The sequence below is a fragment of the Heptranchias perlo genome, chromosome 18, assembly GCF_035084215.1.
Source record: "Heptranchias perlo isolate sHepPer1 chromosome 18, sHepPer1.hap1, whole genome shotgun sequence".
Lineage (NCBI taxonomy): Eukaryota > Metazoa > Chordata > Chondrichthyes > Hexanchiformes > Hexanchidae > Heptranchias > Heptranchias perlo.
The window spans coordinates 58791823-58814555 of NC_090342.1; the positions used below are offsets into that span (position 1 = coordinate 58791823).

General features: G+C 53.2%; 1 protein-coding gene across 1 annotated transcript in view; it reads left to right on the plus strand.

Annotated features, from left to right (window-relative positions):
- The window catches only part of LOC137334897 (F-actin-monooxygenase MICAL3-like), a 173462-nt gene that overhangs the window by 141392 nt on the left and 9337 nt on the right, over nucleotides 1-22733 (plus strand). Inside the window, exons 9-10 of the mRNA XM_067999978.1 lie at nucleotides 5799-5914; nucleotides 21079-21205. Of these exons, the coding sequence (XP_067856079.1) occupies nucleotides 5799-5914; nucleotides 21079-21205 (243 nt within the window). The remainder of the gene's footprint in view (nucleotides 1-5798; nucleotides 5915-21078; nucleotides 21206-22733) is intronic.

Genomic DNA, 22733 nt, shown 5'->3' on the forward strand with positions numbered 1-22733 from the left:
GTAGAGGTCGCGGGTTTGGGAAGTGCTGCCGAAGAAGCCTTGGCGAATTGCTGCAGTGCATCCTGTGGATGGTACACACTGCAGCCACTGTGCGCCTGTGGTGAAGGGAGTGAATGTTTAGGGTGGTGGATGGGGTGCCAATCAAGCAGGCTGCTTTGTCCTAGATGGTGTTGAGCTTCTTGAGTGTTGTCGGAATTGCACTCATCCAGGCAAGTGGAGAGTATTCCATCACACTCCTGACTTGTGCCTTGTAGATGGTGGAAAGGCTTTGGCGAATCAGGAGGTGAATCACTCGCCACAGAATACCCAGCCTCTGACCTGCTCTTGTAGCCACATTATTTATGTGGGTGGTCCAGTTAAGTTTCTGGTCAATGGTGACCCCCAGGATGTTGATGGTGGGGGATTTGGCGATGGTAATGCCGTTGAATGTCAAGGGGAGGTGGTTAAACTCTCTCTTGTTGGAGATTGTCATTGCCTGGCACTTGTCTGGCGCGAATGTTACTTGCCACTTATGAGCCCAAGCCTGGATGTTGTCCAGGTCTTGCTGCATGCGGGCTCGGACTGCTTAATTATTTGAGGGGTTGCGAATGGAAGTGAACACTGTGCAATCATCAGCGAACATCCCCATTTCTGACCTTATGATGGAGGGAAGGTCATTGATGAAGCAGCTGAAGATGGTTGGGCCAAGGACACTGCCCTGAGGAACTCCTGCAGCAATGTCCTGGGGCTGAGATGATTGGCCTCCAACCACCACTTCAGAGAGTGCGGAGTGTCCCTGTGTGCGGAGTGTCCCTGTGTGCGGAGTGTCCCTGTGTGCGGAGTGTCCCTGTGTGCGGAGTGTCCCTGTGTGCGGAGTGTCCCTGTGTGCGGGGTGTCCCTCTCTGTGCGGGGTGTCCCTCTCTGTGCGGGGTGTCCCTCTCTGTGCGGGGTGTCCCTCTCTGTGCGACGGCTGTCCCTCTCTGTGCGACAGGTGTCTCTCTCTGTGCGACGGCTGTCCCTGTCTGTGCGACGGCTGTCCCTGTCTGTGCGACGGCTGTCCCTCTCTGTGCGACGGCTGTCCCTCTCTGTGCGACGGCTGTCCCTCTCTGTGCGACGGCTGTCCCTCTCTGTGCGACGGCTGTCCCTCTCTGTGCGACGGCTGTCCCTCTCTGTGCGACGGGTGTCCCTCTCTGTGCGACGGCTGTCCCTCTCTGTGCGACGGCTGTCCCTCTCTGTGCGGGGTGTCCCTCTCTGTGCGATGGCTGTCCCTCTCTGTGCGATGGGTGTCCCTCTCTGTGCGATGGGTGTCCCTCTCTGTGCGATGGGTGTCCCTCTCTGTGCGATGGCTGTCTCTGCACGAGCGTGTCTATGCGAACATCTCTCTCCGAGAGTCTGTGTGCGAATGTCTCTCTCTTCAACTGTCCCTCTGTGCGGGGTGCCTCTCCCCGAGTGTCTCTGTGCGGGGCGTCTGTCAGTGCGGGGCGTCTGTCAGTGCGGGGCGTCCCTCTGCGCGGAGCGTATCTCTGCGCGACGGGTGACTCTGCGCGACGGGTGACTCTCCGTGTGATGGGTGTCTCTGTGCGGGGCGTCTGTCTGTGCGGGGCGTCTGTGCGGAGTGTCCCTCGGCGCGAGTGTCCCTCGGCAGGATGGGTGTCTCTGCGCGATGGGTGTCTCTCCCGAGCATGTCTGTGCGAGTGTCCCGCTGTGCGAGCATCTCTCTCCGAGAGTCTGTGTGCGAGTGTCTCTCTCTTCAAGTGTCCGTCTGTGCGGCATGTCTCTTTGTGTGATGGGTGTCTCTCCCCGAGCGTGTCTGTGCGAGTGTCCCGCTGTGCGAGCATCTCTCTCCGAGAGTCTGTGTGCGAGTGTCTCTCTCTTCAAGTGTCCGTCTGTGCGGCATGTCTCTTTGTGTGATGGGTGTCTCTCCCCGAGCGTGTCTGTGTGAGCGTCTCTGTGCGAGTGTCCCGCTGTGCGAGCATCTTTTTCCGAGAGTCTGTGTGCGAGTGTCTCTCTCTTCAACTGTCCCTCTGTGCGGCGTGTCTCTCTGTGTGATGGGTGCCTCTCCCCGAGTGTCTCTGTGCGGGGCGTCTGTCTGTGCGGGGCGTCTGTCTGTGCGGGGCGTCTGTCTGTGCGGGGCGTCTGTCTGTGCGGGGCGTCTCTCTATGCGGAGTGCCTCTGTGGGTGTCTCTCTCTGTGCTTGTGCCTCTCAGTGCGAGTGTCTCTCCCCGTTCGAGTGTCTCTCCCCGTGCGTGTGTCCCTCCCCGTGCGAGTGTCCCTCCCCGTGCGAGTGTCCCTCCCCGTGCGTGTGTCCCTCCCCGTGCGTGTGTCCCTCCCCGTGCGTGTGTCCCTCCCCGTGCGTGTGTCTCTCTCTGTGCGCCAGTGTCTCTCTCTGTGCGGAGTGTCTCTCTCTGTGCGGAGTGTCTCTCTCTGTACGGAGTGTCTCTCTCTGTGCGGAGTGTCTCTCTCTGTGCGGAGTGTCTCTCTCTGTGCGGAGTGTCTCTCTCTGTGCGGAGTGTCTCTCTCTGTGCGGAGTGTCTCTCTGTGCGGGGTGTCTCTCTCTGTGCGGGGTGTCTCTCTCTGTGCGGTGTGTCTCTCTCTGTGCGGTGTGTCTCTGTGCGGTGTGTCTCTCTCTGTGCGGAGTGTCTCTCTGTGCGGAGTGTCTCTCTCTGTGCGCCAGTGTCTCTCTGTGCGGAGTGTCTCTCTCTGTGCGGAGTGTCTCTCTCTGTGCGCCAGTGTCTCTCTCTGTGCGGAGTGTCTCTCTCTGTGCGGAGTGTCTCTCTCTGTGCGGAGTGTCTCTCTGTGCGGGGTGTCTCTCTCTGTGCGGGGTGTCTCTCTCTGTGCGGTGTGTCTCTCTCTGTGCGGTGTGTCTCTCTCTGTGCGGTGTGTCTCTCTCTGTGCGGAGTGTCTCTCTCTGTGCGCCAGTGTCTCTCTCTGTGCGGAGTGTCTCTCTCTGTGCGGAGTGTCTCTCTCTGTGCGGAGTGTCTCTCTCTGTGCGGAGTGTCTCTCTCTGTGCGGAGTGTTTCTCTCTGTGCGGAGTGTCTCTCTCTGTGCGCCAGTGTCTCTCTCTATGCGGGGTGTCTCTCTCTGTGCGGTGTGTCTCTCTCTGTGCGGAGTGTCTCTCTGTGTGCGGAGTGTCTCTCTCTGTGCGCCAGTGTCTCTCTCTGTGCGGGGTGTCTCTCTCTGTGCGGAGTGTCTCTCTCTGTGCGGAGTGTCTCTCTCTGTGCGGAGTGTCTCTCTCTGTGCGGAGTGTCTCTCTCTGTGCGGAGTGTCTCTCTCTGTGCGGAGTGTCTCTCTGTGCGGAGTGTCTCTCTCTGTGCGGAGTGTCTCTCTGTGCGGGGTGTCTCTCTCTGTGCGCCAGTGTCTCTCTCTGTGCGGAGTGTCTCTCTCTGTGCGGAGTGTCTCTCTCTGTGCGGAGTGTCTCTCTCTGTGCGCCAGTGTCTCTCTCTGTGCGGAGTGTCTCTCTGTGCGGAGTGTCTCTCTCTGTGCGCCAGTGTCTCTCTCTGTGCGGAGTGTCTCTCTCTGTGCGCCAGTGTCTCTCTCTGTGCGGAGTGTCTCTCTCTGTGCGGAGTGTCTCTCTCTGTGCGGAGTGTCTCTCTGTGCGGGGTGTCTCTCTCTGTGCGGTGTGTCTCTCTCTGTGCGGTGTGTCTCTCTCTGTGCGGTGTGTCTCTCTCTGTGCGGAGTGTCTCTCTCTGTGCGCCAGTGTCTCTCTCTGTGCGGAGTGTCTCTCTCTGTGCGGAGTGTCTCTCTCTGTGCGGAGTGTCTCTCTCTGTGCGGAGTGTTTCTCTCTGTGCGGAGTGTCTCTCTCTGTGCGCCAGTGTCTCTCTCTGTGCGGGGTGTCTCTCTCTGTGCGGTGTGTCTCTCTCTGTGCGGAGTGTCTCTCTGTGTGCGGAGTGTCTCTCTCTGTGCGCCAGTGTCTCTCTCTGTGCGGGGTGTCTCTCTCTGTGCGGAGTGTCTCTCTCTGTGCGGAGTGTCTCTCTCTGTGCGGAGTGTCTCTCTCTGTGCGGAGTGTCTCTCTGTGCGGAGTGTCTCTCTCTGTGCGGAGTGTCTCTCTGTGCGGGGTGTCTCTCTCTGTGCGCCAGTGTCTCTCTCTGTGCGGAGTGTCTCTCTCTGTGCGGAGTGTCTCTCTCTGTGCGGAGTGTCTCTCTCTGTGCGGAGTGTCTCTCTCTGTGCGGAGTGTCTCTCTGTGCGGAGTGTCTCTCTCTGTGCGCCAGTGTCTCTCTCTGTGCGCCAGTGTCTCTCTCTGTGCGGAGTGTCTCTCTCTGTGCGCCAGTGTCTCTCTCTGTGCGGAGTGTCTCTCTCTGTGCGCCAGTGTCTCTCTCTGTGCGGAGTGTCTCTCTCTGTGCGCCAGTGTCTCTCTCTGTGCGGAGTGTCTCTCTCTGTGCGGAGTGTCTCTCTGTGCGGAGTGTCTCTCTCTGTGCGGAGTGTCTCTCTCTGTGCGCCAGTGTCTCTCTCTGTGCGGAGTGTCTCTCTCAGTGCGGCGTGTCTCTCTCTGTGCGGGGTGTCTCTCTCTGTGCAGAGTGTCTCTCTCTGTGCGCCAGTGTCTCTCTCTGTGCGCCAGTGTCTCTCTCTGTGCGCCAGTGTCTCTCTCTGTGCACCAGTGTCTCTTTCTGTGCTCCAGTGTCTCTCTCTGTGCGCCAGTGTCTCTCTCTGTGCGGAGTGTCTCTCTCTGTGCGGAGTGTCTCTCTCTGTGCGTCAGTGTCTCTCTCTGTGCGGAGTGTCTCTCTCTGTGCAGAGTGTCTCTCTCTGTGCGCCAGTGTCTCTCTCTGTGCGCCAGTGTCTCTCTCTGTGCGCCAGTGTCTCTCTCTGTGCGCCAGTGTCTCTCTCTGTGCGCCAGTGTCTCTCTCTGTGCGCCAGTGTCTCTCTCTGTGTGGTGTGTCTCTCTCTGTGCGGAGTGTCTCTCTCTGTGCGCCAGTGTCTCTCTCTGTGCGGGGTGTCTCTCTCTGTGCGGAGTGTCTCTCTCTGTGCGGAGTGTCTCTCTGTGCGGGGTGTCTCTCTCTGTGCGCCAGTGTCTCTCTCTGTGCGGAGTGTCTCTCTCTGTGCGGAGTGTCTCTCTCTGTGCGGAGTGTCTCTCTCTGTGCGCCAGTGTCTCTCTCTGTGCGGAGTGTCTCTCTGTGCGGAGTGTCTCTCTCTGTGCGCCAGTGTCTCTCTCTGTGCGCCAGTGTCTCTCTCTGTGCGGAGTGTCTCTCTCTGTGCGGAGTGTCTCTCTCTGTGCGCCAGTGTCTCTCTCTGTGCGCCAGTGTCTCTCTCTGTGCGGAGTGTCTCTCTCTGTGCGGAGTGTCTCTCTCTGTGCGGAGTGTCTCTCTCTGTGCGGAGTGTCTCTCTCTGTGCGGAGTGTCTCTCTCTGTGCGGAGTGTCTCTCTCTGTGCGCCAGTGTCTCTCTCTGTGCGGAGTGTCTCTCTCTGTGCGCCAGTGTCTCTCTCTGTGCGGAGTGTCTCTCTCTGTGCGGAGTGTCTCTCTCTGTGCGGAGTGTCTCTCTCTGTGCGGAGTGTCTCTCTCTGTGCGGAGTGTCTCTCTCTGTGCGCCAGTGTCTCTCTCTGTGCGCCAGTGTCTCTCTCTGCGCCAGTGTCTCTCTCTGCGCCAGTGTCTCACTCTGCGCCAGTGTCTCTCTGCGCCAGTGTCTCTCTCTGCGCCAGTGTCTCTCTGTGCGCCAGTGTCTCCGCGAGTGTCCCTCTGTGCGCAAGTCTCTCTATGTGTGTCCCTGTGCGAGAGTTTTTCTGCGTGCGGGGTTAGGTCTGAGGCTCCTGTATGTTCCAGCCCTCGTGCCAGACTCTCCTTACCATCGATGATCTCCACCTGACTCTCTGCTGTGTTTTTTTATCCAGCCCTTTTGGCCAATGGGAACTGGGATTGCTCGTGGATTTCTGGCTGCGTTTGATGCTGCCTGGATGGTGCGGGCCTGGGCCCAAGGAAGCCCCCCTCTGAGCGTGCTGGCGGAAAGGTGAGAACTGCTGCTGGTCTGGGGGCTTCCTTTGGTGGGGTGGGTTTTTATTGCATTTCACCCTCTTCAGGTTAGTACTCGACAGTTCTGGGTTTATTGCTGAGTACATCTGGTCTCTGTCACGCCCATGTTCCCCCTCCCCCATGTTCCTGGGATGTTACTTTGCCCCCTCCCCAGTGGGAAGGTTCAGTCTCAGGCGGTCTGACGTGACAGTGCAGCGTGTGAGTGGGGTATCCTTCCAAACCAAGCCCATAGGAACAGAAGGCCGTTCAGCCCCTCGAGTCTGTTCCCCCATTCAGGCAGATCATGGCTGATCTGTATCTTAACTGCATTTAACTGCCTTAGCTCCATATCCCTTGCTCCATATTCTTAACAAAAATCTGTCGATCTCAGTCTTGAAAGCTGCAATTGAGTTCCAGATTTCCACTCCCCTTTGTGTGATGAAGTGCTTCCTGACATCACCCCTGAATGGCCTGGCTCTAATTTTAACATCATGCCCCCTTGTTCTGGACTCCCCCACCAGAGGAAATAGTTTCTCTCTATCTACCCTATCAAATCCTTTAATCATCTTAAACACCTCAATTAGATCACCCCTTAATCTTCTATATTTAAGGGAATACAAGCCAAGTTTACGTAAACTTTCCTCTAAGTCCCGGTATCATTCTGGTGAATCTGTGCTGCACCCTCTCCAAGGCCAATATATCCGACCTGAGGTGTGGAGCCCAGAACTGGACGCAGTCTCCAGATGGGGTCTAACCAGAACTTTATATAAACTCGAACATAACTTCCACCTCTTTGTATTCCAGCCCTCTTGAGATAATGTTATTTTTTGTACCTGTCCACGAGCTCTTAGTGATTTCTATACTTGAATCCCTAAATCTCTCTGCTCCTCCACAGTTCCGAGCTTCTCACCATTTATAAAATACTCTGATCTATCTTCCTTAGGTCCAAAGTGGATGACCTCACACTTCCCCACATTGAACTCCATCTGACCCAGTTTTGATCACTCACTGAATCTATCAATTTGCAACTTCCTGCTCCCATCTACACTATTTACTGTGGCACCTAACTTGATCCTGTCAGCAAACTTGAATATACGCCTCTCAATTCCTTCATCTAATTCATTTATAAATACAGTAAAAAGCTTGAGGCCCCAGTACAGATCCCTGGGAACACCACGTGATATATCCCATCAATTAGAGAATGAACCCTGTATCGCTGCTCTCTGCCTCCTACCTCCCAATTAATTACCAACCCATGTCACAAGGTTACCTCCAATTCTGTGTGCTCTCATTTATGCTAATTAATTTCATGTTGAACCGTATCACATGCCTTCTGTAGCACCATACAGACAACAGCCACAGACACTTCCTTATCCACATTGCAAGTGATCGCCTCAAAAAATTCAAATAGATTAGTCAGATATGACCAACCTTTCACGAATCTATGCTGACTCTCTTTGATCAGCTGATACTTGTTCAAGTGTTCAATCACTCTGGCCTCGATTTTAATTCTCCCCCGATGGGGGGTTAAAATCTTAACAATTGAGATCCGGCCTCCAACCCACTGCGTTCCTGGCTGCCATAGTATTAACGGTGATGACTCAGGCCCTGGACGAGGCTTCCACTCAAGGCAGGTGAGGGTCTACTTCAGATTCAAAAGATGTGGCTCGATGATATCGTTGGAGCTGCAACATACTGTTAAGGTCCACGAAGGGGGAGTCCTGCCCTGGCCCCTCCTGCGCTATCTGCTACCCAGCAACAGCAACATGGCGGGTGGAGCCCACTGGCCTGAAGTTTTAAAACTTTGCCTGTCATTGAACTCTTTGTGGGCCAGGTAGAACAGGAGTGCTCCCCCTAGACCCTTCAAGGAGTCCTGGGGCCTCTACAGCCCCTGATCCTCTGGGGAAGCCTCAGCTCTGGTGTCGTTCCCTACCAGCCCCGCCCCGCCCTTCCAGGAATTCCCAGCCCCGACCTCCCACCGCCCCTCCCCAATCTTTGGGGAATTCCCCATTCCCGGCCTCCTCCTGATATTCTGGGAATCCTGGGACACGAAAACTCCAGCCTCCCCTCCCACCGCGATGCGGGGGAATCCCCTGCTCCCACTAACTGCTCAGGAACGTCCCTAGTAGTCCTTGTCTGTGGCCTTCTGTCACCAGATTCCTAGTCTGGCCAGGTGTCGGGCAGGAGTCCGGGAATTTATATTTCAGTGAGTCTCTGTTGTTAAAACCAGCCGGGTCTCCATCTCCCTGGACCCTGCCAGTGTGCCTCCTGCTACCAGGCTCCCCACCCTGTAAAACCCGAAGCCGCTGTCTCCGATGATAGATTGCGGTAACTTTCCTACAACTGTGTTAAACTGACAGCTCTGCACTTACCCGGTTTCTCCCTCCCTGCCTACTTAAATAATGGAGTGACATTTGCAAGTTTCCAATCCAAAGGCACATTTCATGTACTGGGTTTCGATGACTGCTGCAGGGACACCACATTTTAAGGCCACGCTCTCTCCCATCCCCCCACGCTATCCGCTGCTCGGCGTTTAGGGCTGGACTTTTTGGTTGTTAACCAATGAAATGACCAGCGGAGACAGTGACTAGAGGTTTGTTTTTATTAATTTTTGGGATGTTGGCAAGGTTGGCTCTTATTGGCCATCCCTACTTGCCCTGCGAAGGTGGTGGTGACCCTTTTGCACCAACCGTTGCAGTCCGTGTGGTGAAGGTTCTCCCACAGTGCTGTTAGGAAGGGAGTTCCAGGATTTTGACCCAGCGATGATGAAGGAACGGCGATATATTTCCAAGTCGCGATGGTGTGTGACTTGGAGGAGAATGTGCTGGTGATGTTGTTCCCATGTACCTGCTGCCCTTGTCCTTCCAGGTGGTAGAGGTCACGGGTTTGAGAGGTGCTGTCGAAGAAGTCTTGGTGAGTTGCTGCAGTGCATCATGTGGATGGTACACACTGCAGGCACTGGTGGTGAAGGGAGTGAATGTTTAGGGTGGTGGATGGGGTGCCAATTAAGCGGGCTGCTTTATCGTGGATGGTGTCGAGCTTCTTGAGTGTTGTTGGAGCTGCACTCATCCAGGCAAGTGGAGAGTATTCCATCACACTCCTGACTTGTGCCTTGTAGATGGTGGAAAGGCTTTGGGGATTCAGGAGGTGAGTCACTCGCCGCAGAATACCCAGCCTCTGACCTGCTCTTGTAGCCACAGTATTTATATGGCTGGTCCAGTTAAGTTTCTGGTCAATGGTGACCGCCAGGATGTTGATGGTGAGGGATTCGGCGATGGTAATGCCATTGAATGTCATGGGGAGGTGGTTAGACTCTCTCTTGTTGGGGATGGTCATTGCCTGGCACTTGTCTGGAGCAATTGTTACTTGCTACTTATGAGCCCAAGCCTGGATGTTGTCCAGGTCTTGCTGCATGCGGGCACGGGCTGCTTAATTATTTGAGGGGTTGCGAATGGAACTGAACACTGTGCAATCATCAGCGAACATCCCCATTTCTGACCTTATGATGGAGGGAGGGTGTTTTGGGGTTGTTCTCACCTTATTGATCGGTGCAGATATCTGGTCCCCGGTCTAGCCAAGGAACACTTCTACCTCACGGATCGGGGGTTCAGGAAAACGGGACTTATGCTAACGCACCCGGTGATGGATCACGTAGCCGAGTAGCACAGAGAACACACAAACTCGGTGTTTGAACTGAATTGGAATGTTGGTTTTATTATACCGTCAACACGAAGAAAATAACGATACAAACAGTCCTACACAGTACATTGAGTTACACACACCCACTACAGTATTTTATCCCGCTAAACTAAGAGGTTGGTGGGGACCCTGGAGACACCTATCTCCCACACACACACACACACACACGTATGGTCGAGGCTCACCAATCCTTTGCACTTGCAGGTCTGGCTGACCGGTTCTCTCACGTAGGGTTCGTTGGTTTTGCTGGAAACTGCTCTCCTCCCTGGAGAGCTCGGGTGAAAAAAAAAAGAAAGAAGAGCAGGAACTAAGAGGAAGAGAGAGAGAGAGCTGGAAAAGAGATAAGAGCTAAGAGAGCAAGAACCAGAGACAGCAAACAAGAGCAAGAGAGCAAACTAAGAGGGATCGGGGTTTCGAGCTTCCACTTATACCCCTCTCCTACAATGGTCTTCGTCGTTAAATGAGGAACTTCTTGTCTGTTTAAACAGTTCTGCAAACTCCTTAAGAATCTTTGATGGCTTTAGATGGTCTCTCATCATGTTGTGATTGCTTCTCTCGATGGGTCATTGTTCTTCGAATTCCTTCCGATCGTCGAGCACTTACCACACAAGGCTCCCTTTTCATCCCATGTCCTAGGTGTCGATTGGTTTTGCATCAGAACCAAGGCATGGCCCCGCCATGTCTGGAGCAGTTGCCTCTCTCAATGGCCAACTGCCTCTCGAATTAGTGCTGAGTGTTGACCACCTGCTGTAGGTTTTGCATTAAAACAGAGACATGTCTGAAGCAGTAATTCTCCCACATTCCACTGTGTGTGTTGTTGATTCGTCTGGTGACCTCTCACCGAACCTTCCATCTTAGGATTTTGGTCAATGGCCAAAGTTTTACATACTCAGTGAAAAGTTGGAATTTCCAGAATTCTTACAGGAAGTTCATTGATGACGCAGCTGAAGATGGTTGGGCCTAGGACATTGCCCTGAGGAACTCCTGCAGCAATGTCCTGGGGCTGAGATGATTGGCCTCCAACAACCACTACCATCTTCCTTTGTGCTAGGTATGACTCCAGCCACTGGAGAGCTTTCCCCCTGATTCCCATTGACTTCAATTTTACTAGGGCTCCTTGGTGCCACACTTGGTGAAATGCTGCCTTGATGTCAAGGGCAGTCACTCTCACCTCACCTCTGGAATTAAGCCCTTGGTCCAAACCTGGCGGAACCCAAACTGAGCATCGGTGGTCAGGTTATTGGTGAGTAAGTGCCGCTTGATAGCACTGTCGACGACACCTTCCATCACTTTTCTGATGATTGAGAGTAGACTGATGGGGCGGTAATTGGCCGGATTGGATTTGTCCTGCTGGGCAATTTTCCACATTGTCGGGTAGATGCCAGTGTTGTAGCTGCACTGGAACAGCTTGGCTAGAGGCGTGGCTAGTTCTGGAGCACAAGTCTTCAGCACTACAGCCGGGATGTTGTCGGGGCCCATAGCCTTTGCTGTATCCAGTGCACTCAGCCGTTTCTTGATATCACATGGAGCGATGATGGTGATATCGGGAGGAGGCCGAGATGGATCATCCACTCGGCACTTCTGGCTGAAGATGGTTTCAAACACTTCAGCCTTGTCTTTTGCATTCACGTGCTGGACTCTGCCTTCATTGAGGATGGGGATGTTTACAGAGCCTCCTCCTCCCGTTAGTTTTTTAATTGTCCACCACCATTCACGACTGGATGCGGCAGGACTGCAGAGCTTTGATCTGATACCGTTGGTTGTGGAATCGCTTAGCTCTGTCCATAACATGTTGCTTCCGCTGTTTAGCATGTATGCAGTCCTGAGTTGTAGCTTCACCAGGTTGGCACCTCATTTTTTAGGTACGCCTGGTGTTGCTCCTGGCATGCTGTTCTGCACTCCTCATTGAACCAGGGTTGATCCTCTGGCTTGTTGGTAATGGTAGAGTGAGGAATATGCCGGGCCATGAGGTTACAGATTGTGCTGGAAGACAATTCTGCTGCTGCTGATGGCCCACAGCGCCTCATGAATGCCCATTTTTGAGCTGCTAGATCTGTTCTGAATCTATCCCATTTAGCACGGTGGTAGTGCCACACAACACGTTGGATGGTGTCCTCAGAGTGAATACGGGACTTCATCTCCACGAGGACTGTGCGGTGGTCACTCCTACCAATACTGTCATGGACAGATGCATCTACAACAGGTAGATTGGTGAGGACGAGGTGAAGTAGGTTTTTCCCTCGTGTTGGTTCGCTCACCACCTGCCGCAGGCCCAGTCTGGCAGCTGTGTCCTTCAGGACTCGGCCAGCTCGGTCAGTAGTGGTGCTACCGAGCCACTCCTGGTGATGGATATTGAAGTCCCCCACCCAGAGTAAATTCTGTGCCTTTGCTACCCTCAGTGCTTCCTCCAAGTGGTGCTCAACATGGAGGAGGACTGATTCATCAGCTTATGGAGGGCGGTAGGTGGTAATCAGCAGGAGGTTTCCTTGCCCAAGTTTGACCTGATGCCATGAGATTTCATGGGGTCCGGAGTCAATGTTGAGGACTTCCAGGGGCACTCCCTCCTGACTGTATATCACTGTACCGCCACCTCTGGTGGGTCTGTCCTGCCGGTGGGACAGGACATACCCAGGGATGGTGATGGATGAGTCTGGGACATTGGCTGAAAGGTATGATTCTATGAGTATGGCTGTGTCAGGCTGTTGCTTGACTAGTCTGTGGGACAGCTCTCCCAATTTTGGCACAAATCCCCAGATGTTAGTGAGGAGGACTTTGTTTGCCTTTGTCGTGTCCGGTGCCTAGTGGTCCGATGCCGGGTGGTCCGTCCCATTTTATTCTTATTATGACTTTTTTAGTGAGATTTTACAACTGAGTGGCTTGCTAGGCCATTTCAGAGGGCGATTAAGAATCAACCACATTGCTGTAAGTCTGGAGTCACATAGAGGCCAGACCGGGTAAGGACGGCAGGTTTCCTTCCATAAAGGACATCAGTGAACCAGATGGGTTTTTAAGACAATCTGGTTGTTTGATGGTCACAATTACTGATACTAGTTTTTTTTAAATTCCAGATTTTATTTAATTAATTGAATTTAAATTCCCCAGCTGCTGTGGCTGGATTTGAACTCATGAGTCCGGATTATAAGTCCAGGCCTCGTTATTATTCGTCCAGTAACATAACCTCTATGCTACCGTACCCGTCACTTAGCCAATTCTGTATCCATGTTGCTATTGCCCCCTTTATTCCATGGACCACAATCTTGATGATAAGCCTACCATGTGGCACTTTATCGCCTTTTGAAAGTCCATATACATCACATCAACTGCATTGCCCTCATCTACCCTCTCTGTTACCTCATCAAAAAACTCTAAAAGGTTAGTTAAACACGATGTGCCTTTAACAAATCCACATTAAAGGGTGAACAAGGGTGTAACATTTGCAATTCTCCAGTCCTCTGGCACCACCCCCGTATCTATGGATGTTTGGAAGATTATGGCCGGTAGTTCTGCAATTTCCACCCTTACTTCCCTCAACAACCAAGGATGTATCTCATCCGGACCGGGTGACTTATCTACTTTAAGTACAGCTAGCCTTTCAAGTATCTCCTCTATCAATTTTTAGCCCATCCAGTATCTCAACTATATCTACCTTTACTGAGACTATGGCAGTATCTTCTTCCTTGGTACAGACAGATGCAAAGTACTCATTTAGTACCTCAGCCATGCCTGCTGCCTCCATGGGTAGATCTCCTTTACGGTCCCTAATCAGCCCCACCCCTCCTCTTACTACCTGTTTACTGTTTACATGCCTGTAGAAGACTTTTGGATTCCCTTTTATGTTGGCTGCCAGTCTATTCTCATACTCTCTCTTTGCCCCTCTTATTTCCTGTTTCACTTCCGCTCTGAACTTTCTATATTCTGCCTGGTTCTCACTTGTATTATCAACCTGACGTCTGTCATATGCTGCTTTTTTCCGTTTCATCTTACTCACTACCTCTTTTGTCATCCAGGGAGCTCTGGTTTTAGTTGCCCTACCTTTCCCCCTCGTGGGAATGTACCTAGTCTGTACCTGAACCATCTCCTTAAAGGCCGCCCAGTGTTCAATTACAGTTTTGCCTGCCAATCTGTGATTCCAATTTACCCGGGCCAGATCTGTTCTCATCCCGTTGACATTGGCCCTCCTCCAATTGAGTATTTTTACTTGAGGGTGGTTCATGTCCTTTTCTATAGCTATTCTAAACCTTATGATACTATGATCGTTAAATCCCTAAATGCTCTCCCACTGACACTTGCTCCGCTTGGCCTGCCTCATTCCCTAGAACCAAGTCCAGCAATGCCTCCTTCCTCATTGGGCCGGAAACATACTGGTTAAGAAAGTTCTCCTGAACACATTTCAAAAATTCCTATCCCTCTGTGCCCCTTATATTATTATTGTTATCCCAGTCTATATTAGGATAGTTGAAGTCCCCAGTTATCACTACTCTATGGCTTTTGCACCTCTCTGTAATTTCCCTGCAAATTTGCTCCTCTGTCCTTCCCACTAGTTGGTGGCCTGTAGAATACACCCAGTAGTGTAATGGCACCTCTTTTATTTCTTAACTCTAACCAAATAGATTCTGTCCTTGACCCCTCCAGGACATCCTCTCTCTCCAGCATTGCAATATTCTCCATAATCAATACTGCCACCCTCCCCCTCCTTTCTTCCCTTCCCTATCTTTTCTGAACATCTTGTATCCAGGAATATTTAGTACCCAATCCTGCTCTTTTTTGAGCCAGGTCTCTATTATCGCCACAACATCATATTCCCATGTGGCTAATTGTGCCTGCAGCTCACCAACCTTATTTACCACACTTTGTGCGTTTACACACATGCACCGCAAACCAATCTTAGACTTTCTTGTACTCTTAGTCTGATCCCACCTAATACTGCACTATTACTTGCTCTAGTGCTGTCTTTCTCCCCCAATTCTTTGTGCCCCTTGTTTCTCCTTTCCATTGCTACATCCTGGTGCCCGTCCCTCTGCCAAATTAGTTTAAACCCCTCCCCCCTCCACAGCACCAGTGAACCTCCCCACGAGGACATTGGTCCCAGCTCCGTTGAGTTGCAACCTGTCCGGCCTGCACAGGTCCCACCTTCCCCAGAACTGGTCCCAATGCTCCAGGAATCTAAAGCCCTCCCTCCTGCACCATCTCTCTGGCCAGGCATTCATCTGCTCTATCCTCCTATTTCTATACTCACTAGTGTGTGGCACCGGGAGCAATCTGGAGATCACTACCTTTGAGGTCCTGCTTCTTGATCTCTTTCCCAACTCCTTAAAATCTGCCTGCAGGACCTCTTCCCTCTTCCTACCCATGTCATTGGTCCCGATATGGACCATGACCTCTGGCTGTTCACCCTCCCCGCCCCCCCCCCCCGGAATGTTTTGCATTTGCTCAGTGACATCCTTGACTCTGGCACCAGGGAGGCAACATACAATCCTGGAATCACGTCTGTGGCCGCAGAAACGCTTGTCTGCTCCCCTAACTATAGAATCCCCTACGACTATTACTCTCCTGACCTTTCTCCTCCACCCCTCTGTATAGCTGAGCCACCCGTGGTGTTGTGACTTGGCTCTGGCTGCACTCCCCAGAGGAACCATCGCCTTTGCCAGTATTCAGAACTGAACACTGGTTAGAGAGTGAGATGCCCTCAGGGGACTCCTGCACTACCTGCCTGGTCCTCCTTATCTGTTGAAGGTCACACAGTCCCTCTCTGCCTGAACTTTCTTAAGCTGTGGGGTGACCACCTCCTGAAACGTGCTATCCACGAAACTCTCAGCCTCAGTGAGCATACTGCAGTCACAGTGAGCTGGTGGTGGAGAGCATGGATAATCAGTCTAGTGGCAGGGGCACTGATCACTCTTTCCCACTTCCCCACCACATCCCATTGCCCACTTTTTAACGTGTGAACTCAGACCGTGCGTGTTAGGAGGTAGTTACCCAGAGGCATCACTGCTGTGCCCGATCCCCCCTTCACCTGTCGTCCTCACACACCTACTGTCCAGCAAGGGTCATTCAGCATCCATCTTATAGAATCATAGAAGTTACAACATGGAAACAGGCCCTTCAGCCCAACATGTCCATGTCGCCCAGTTTATACCACTAAGCTAGTCCCAATTGCCTGCACTTGGCCCATATCCCTCTATACCCATCTTACCCATGTAACTGTCTTGAGTAACAAACCTGACCAATTCCTTCTCCTGTTTCGCCTCTCCTACCCAGCTCAGGGATCCTGAGGCCAATGCTATGCATCAGTGCAGACCAAGCTCGTCTAGGTGCTGTAGTTACTCACTGAGCACTCAGGGATCCTGAGGGGTTTAAAGTTATAATTTTAGTAATCACATTGGTAGACACGAGACCTGATCGATAGAGTCTACACATTTCATCTTGGTGTGATCCCAACACTGGCTGGTTATTTTGGGCAGTGAACCTGTGACCTTCAACCCTGGCACGGAGCTGCGAACCAAGGGCCTGTTTGAAGTCAGCTGGAAGGAGTGGAACCCGTCAAATTCTGAGGGGCCCAATTTTAGGAGAGGGGGGGATCCCAACAGTCAGCAAACCCTCGGCGGAGGGGACCCCCAGGAAATCAGCAAACCCTCGGCGGAGGGGATCCCCAGGAAATCAGCAAACCCTCGGCGGAGGGGATCCCCAGGAAATCAGCAAACCCTCGGCGGAGGGGATCCCCAGGAAATCAGCAAACCCTCGGCGGAGGGGACCCCCAGGAAATCAGCAAACCCTCGGCGGAGGGGATCCCAGGAAATCAGCAAACCCTCGGCGGAGGGGATCCCCAGAAATCAGCAAACCCTCGGCGGAGGGGATCCCCAGAAATCAGCAAACCCTCGGCGGAGGGGATCCCCAGGAAATCAGCAAACCCTCGGCGGAGGGGATCCCAGGAAATCAGCAAACCCTCGGCGGAGGGGATCCCCAGAAATCAGCAAACCCTCGGCGGAGGGGATCCCCAGAAATCAGCAAACCCTCGGCGGAGGGGCTCCCAGGAAATCAGCAAACCCTCGGCGGGGGGGATCCCAGGAAATCAGCAAACCCTCGGCGGAGGGGAATCCCAGGAAATCAGCAAACCCTCGGCGGAGGGGATCCCCAGGAAATCAGCAAACCCTCGGCGGAGGGGATCCCCAGGAAATCAGCAAACCCTCGGCGGAGGGGATCCCAGGAAATCAGCAAACCCTCGGCGGAGGGGATCCCAGGAAATCAGCAAACCCTCGGCGGAGGGGAATCCCAGGAAATCATCACTTCTGGATTACTCGACCTATCTGGTTCAGTGATGTCTTTTAGGGAAGGAAACCTGCCCTCCTTACCCGGTCTGGCCTATATGTGACTCCAGTCCCACACCTTTTAACTACTTCCTGAAGTGGCCTAACAGTTGCACCAAACAGCCACCAGTGGTTCAGGGATAAGGCCCACCTCCACAATCTCAGGGTAACTGGGATTGGGCAATAAATGCTGGCCTTGTCAGCGACACCTACATCCCGAGATTGAAAAAAAATGCCACCGGAGGGGGGATTCTGATAGTCAGCAAACTGCCCCCCACTGGATGGGGAGATCCTGAAGAATCAATGAACTCTCACTGGAGGGGAGATCCCAGGGAACCGAGTCACTCTCACTGGAGGGGAGATCCCAGGGAACCGAGTCACTCTCACTGGAGGGGAGATCCCAGGGAACCGAGTCACTCTCACTGGAGGGGAGATCCCAGGGAACCGAGTCACTCTCACTGGAGGGGAGATCCCAGGGAACCGAGTCAATCTCACTGGAGGGGAGATCCCAGGGAACCGAGTCAATCTCACTGGAGGGGAGATCCCAGGGAACCGAGTCAATCTCACTGGAGGGGAGATCCCAGGGAACCGAGTCACTCTCACTGGAGGGGAGATCCCAGGGAACCGAGTCACTCTCACTGGAGGGGAGATTCCAGGGAACCGAGTCAATCTCACTGGAGGGGAGATCCCAGGGAACCGAGTCACTCTCACTGGAGGGGAGATCCCAGGGAACCGAGTCAATCTCACTGGAGGGGAGATCCCAGGGAACCGAGTCACTCTCACTGGAGGGGAGATCCCAGGGAACCGAGTCACTCTCACTGGAGGGGAGATCCCAGGGAACCAAGTCACTCTCACTGGAGGGGAGATCCCAGGGAACCGAGTCAATCTCACTGGAGGGGAGATCCCAGGGAACCGAGTCACTCTCACTGGAGGGGAGATCCCAGGGAACCGAGTCAATCTCACTGGAGGGGAGATCCCAGGGAACGACGAAAGTCGCACCAGGAGCAGGGTCCTCGAGAATTGGCAAACTCCCACTGGAGAGGGAATCCTGGATAATCAGTCTGGTTGTGAGGATGGGTTTACTCAGCTCCCACTGAACATAACCTGGAATTGAAGGACTGTTCATTTTTTGGATGATGTGGAGATGCCGGTGATGGACTGGGGTGGACAAATGTAAGGAATCTTACAACACCAGGTTATAGTCCAACAATTTTATTTTAAAATCACAAGCTTTCGGAGATTATCTCCTTCGTCAGGTGAGTAGTGAATGAGAGGTTCTCAAATCGCATATCTTATATTAGGCTGGGACACCATCACACCAATCAAAGGTGTCGTTGGTGTTCAGAAAGGTTAGCCACGGAAAACAGTAGGTCCCAGTATACTGAATACACAATGTGTCAAATTATACAGACAGAGAGGAAGAGACCCGAAAGGCAGAGAGAGAGAGAGAGAATTTCCAGTTGTATTAAAAACAGATAACTTTTTTTTCCCTGCTGGTGGGGTTACATGTAGCGTGACATGAACCCAAGATCCCGGTTGAGGCCGTCCTCATGGTTGCGGAACTTGGCTATCAGTTTCTGCTCGACGATTTTGTGTTGTCGTGTGTCTCGAAGGCCGCCTTGGAGAACGCTTACCCGAAGATCGGTGGCTGAATGTCCTTGACTGCTAAAGTGTTCCCCGACTGGGAGGGAACCCTCCTGTTTGGCGATTGTTGCGCGGTGTCCATTCATCCGTTGTCGCAGTGTCTGCATGGTCTCGCCAATGTACCATGCTCCGGGGCATCCTTTCCTGCAACGTATGAGGTAGACAACGTTGGCCGAGTCACAGGAGTATGAACCATGTACCTGGTGGGTGGTGTCCTCTCGTGTGATGGTGGTATCTGTGTCGATGATCTGGCATGTCTTGCAGAGGTTGCCGTGGCAGGGTTGTGTGGTGTCGTGGACGCTGTTCTCCTGAAAGCTGGGTAATTTGCTGCGAACGATGGTCTGTTTGAGGTTGGGTGGCTGTTTGAAGGTGAGTAGTGGAGGCGTGGGGATGGCCTCCACCAGAAACATCATCGAGCAGACCATTGGCGAGCTCAAGCATCGCTTCTGCTGCCTGGACCATTCAGGAGGAGCTTCGCAGTACAGCCCTGAGCGGGTGTCCAGATCTGTTGTTATCTGCTGCATGCTCCACAACTTTGCTATCATGAGGGACCAGCCCTCAACATCACTTGGGCAGCAGGAGGAGCAAGAAGTGGAGGAGGAGGAGCAGGAAGCGGGGAGGAGCAGGAAGCGGGGAGGAGGAGGAGTAAGCGGAGGAGGAGCAGGAAGCGGAGGAGGAGCAGGAAGCGGAGGAGGAGGAAGCGGAGGAGGAGGAGGAAGCGGAGGAGGAGCAGGAAGCGGAGGAGGAGGAAGCGGAGGAGGAGGAGGAAGCGGAGGAGGAGGAGGAAGCGGAGGAGGAGGAGGAAGCGGAGGAGGAGCAGGAAGCGGAGGAGGAGAATGCGGAGGAGGAGGAAGGTCATCAACACCAGTGCCCCCTAGCTGCCAGAGCTCTGTGACCAGCTCAGGAGCGCTTCACTTAAACCATCCCTCCCATCCCCAATACACTAAAGCCTAGAAATTGGTCCATGCATTACAGACGATTGAGGGGTAATCTGATTGAGGTGTTTAAAATGTTAAAAGGATTTGATAGGGTAGATACAGAGAAACTATTTCCTGTGGTGGGGAAATCAAGGACAAGTGGAAAAAATCTTAAAATTAGAGTCAGGCCGTTCAGGAGTGAAAACAGGAAGCACTTTTTCACACAACGGGTAATGGAAACCTGGAACTCTCTCCCCCAAAAGGCTCTGGATGCTGAGACTTTGAAGACTGAGATTGATAGGTTTATGTTGGGTAAGGGTATCGAGGGATGTGGAGCCAAGGCGGGTAGATGGAGTTGAGATACAGATCATCCCTGGTTTAATTGAATGACGGAACAGGCTCGAGCGGCTGAATGACCTCCTCGTGTTCATAATGTTCCCAGTTCGAGTGACACTGCATCTTCAGGAAGGCTGGCCTCCTCTTCCTGAAACGGCAGAAGTAAATCCACATTTTCAGCACCTGAAATGAAGACAGTGCAGAGGATGAAGACTGTTGGTGAAAGCAGCTGCAGTTTGTTGTGTACAACGTGTCGGGTGAGATAGAAGTAAGAAAGGAAAAAGAAGATAAGGTGTGCCGAAACCCTGCGTGACATCTCCTCCAGCGTTGCCACTTGCCACGGCCATGACCCTCCCCTGCTCGTGTTGGCCAGCGTGCTTCGAGAGGGGAGAGGGTGTGCAGGCGGGCTCGGCCTCCTGTCACAGCCTCCTGGCGCAGGCTGTGAGCGACCTCCTGCAAGAAAGAAGGGAATGTGTTAGTGACAGTCCTGTGGAGTGTTTATCGAATGTGCCTGTCATGGTCGAGTGTGTATTTGTTATATTTAATGTAAGATGTTTGACCTGATATGCAGTGTGTCAGATGTGAGTGTGGGGAAGTGGGGGTTGCAATAGTGATGAGTGTGAGGAGAAGGAGGTGGAGTGAAGTCTGGTGCAGTGAATGGGAGAAGAGGAGGGGATTATCCTGAGTAGTGATGCTGGAGGTGTGAGCAGAGAGTAAGAGATCAGTATTCTGACCTTGATAACTCTAGTGAGGTCTTTGAACTTCTTTCAGCGTTGCAGCTATGTCCTGGGAGCTCAGCTCCTGGCATTGATCTCTCTGTGACCTCTTCCCACTGGCCGGAGGGCTTTCTGCCCCCTGGGGTGAACGGGATCTTCTTCCGACTGGTCCACTGCTTGCACTTGGGGCCTCCAACACGGCACCTGAGAACCTTGGTGCCGTGCCTGGACCTCTTCCAGACATTTTAGCCCTTTGACAGCGTTTCTTGTCTCTCACCAGAGTGTATCTCCCCTTTAATAGGTGCTGACTGTCCTTTAAGTGGGGTTAGAGATGCCCGATTTCCTGCCCCCCTCTCCCCTCAAACAGGCATGCAGCCAATGAATAGCGCTAGTAATGCTGGCTGAGTGCTGGAACCATTTTAATGAGGCCCCAGCATGTTTTCCTGTACAATTACATTTCCTTGTTTGGGGTGACTATTTTGATTCTCTGTGTTTGGATAATAGATGAAGTGCGGCCCATGATTAATGTGTTTAAATCATTTCTAGGGAGAGCATTTACAGATTACTGCCTCAGACGACGCCACAGAACATCAGCAAGAACTTCAACCTGTACAGCATCGACCCTCTCACCCGCTACCCCAAAGTCAATGTCCATGTTCTGGATCCAAATCAGGTCAGTAAATCAACACACCCAGCTCAACAGGAAACTCCACCCCAACCTCCTCAACACACCCAGCTCAACAGGAAACTCCACCCCAACCTCCTCAACACACCCAGCTCAACAGGAAACTCCACCCCAACCTCCTCAACACACCCAGCTCAACAGGAAACTCCACCCCAACCTCCTCAACACACCCAGCTCAACAGGAAACTCCACCCCAACCTCCTCAACACACCCAGCTCAACAGGAAACTCCACCCCAACCTCCTCAACACACCCAGCTCAACAGGAAACTCCACCCCAACCTCCTCAACACACCCAGCTCAACAGGAAACTCCACCCCTGCCCAACATTACTCACAGTGATAATACGCACATTTTGTTATGTCCATTGACTGAAATTATGGACTGTACACTTTGCCAAGCTGCCTGCTGCCTCTGTGGTCCCACCAGTGGTGTGGGATCTCGTTACATTGTTGATCCCAATTTTCAGCAGCTTGTCCTGCATCCTGCCCCCTCGTGACCTAGCTCTCCCCCAAAGGCCTTGTCGTTCTGTGGCTTGAGGATCCCAGTGCCAAGCACCACCCCGCACTGCAATACCCAGGGCCACCGTCATCCCACATGTTGACATGGTGGCCCCGACATTGACGGAGAGGTGGGGAGGAAGCGCAGTTGCGGTGGGAAACCTGGAAATCCCGGGGACGCAGCGGTCCTGCCCAATTTAATGGCAGGATCTCTATATTGTTTTTTGTTCCGTTTCCTGCCCAGCAGTTGACCGGATTGAAAGGCTGCCGGGCGGGAAGGCCAATGGCAGGAGGCTGCAGCCGGGGACCGTTGGGGACAGTCCCCAGAAATCGCGAATGATCAGGGCTTGGTGGGGAGGAGAGGATTGGAGACCAGCAATTGTGGGGGGAGAAGATCGGGGCTGGGTGGGGAGGAGAGGATTGGAGACCAGCAATTGTGGGGGGAGAAGATCGGGGCTGGGTGGGGAGGAGGGGATCGGAGACCAGCAATTGGGGGGGGGAGAAGATCGGGGCTTGGTGGGGAGGAGGGGATTGGAGACCAGCAATTGTGGGGGGGGGGGGAGAGAAGATCGAGGCTGGGTGGGGAGGAGGGGATCTGAGACCAGCAATTGGAGGGGGGGGGGGAGGATTGGAGACCAGCAATTGTGGGGGGAGAAGATCGGGGCTTGGTGGGGAGGAGAGGATTGGAGACCAGCAATTGGTAGGGGAGAAGGTCAGGGCTTGGTGGGGGTGGGGGGGGTCGGAGACCAGCAATTGGTGGGGGGGAGAAAATCGAGGCTGGGTGGGGAGGAGAGGATTGGAGACCAGCAATTGGGGGGGGAGAAGATCGGGGCTTGGTGGTGCGGGGTGGGGGGTCGGAGGATGTCGGCCGATCACAGCAATGAGGAGAAGCCCCAATCGGCAGACGGTTTGCATGAGGGGCCGGGGAGAGCACTCCTGCTCCTCCTGGCTCACACGGAATTCTCTAAAAAGCACTTACCCTCTGCAGCCAGCTGCTCCTGTCTCCATTTCTTGGGTT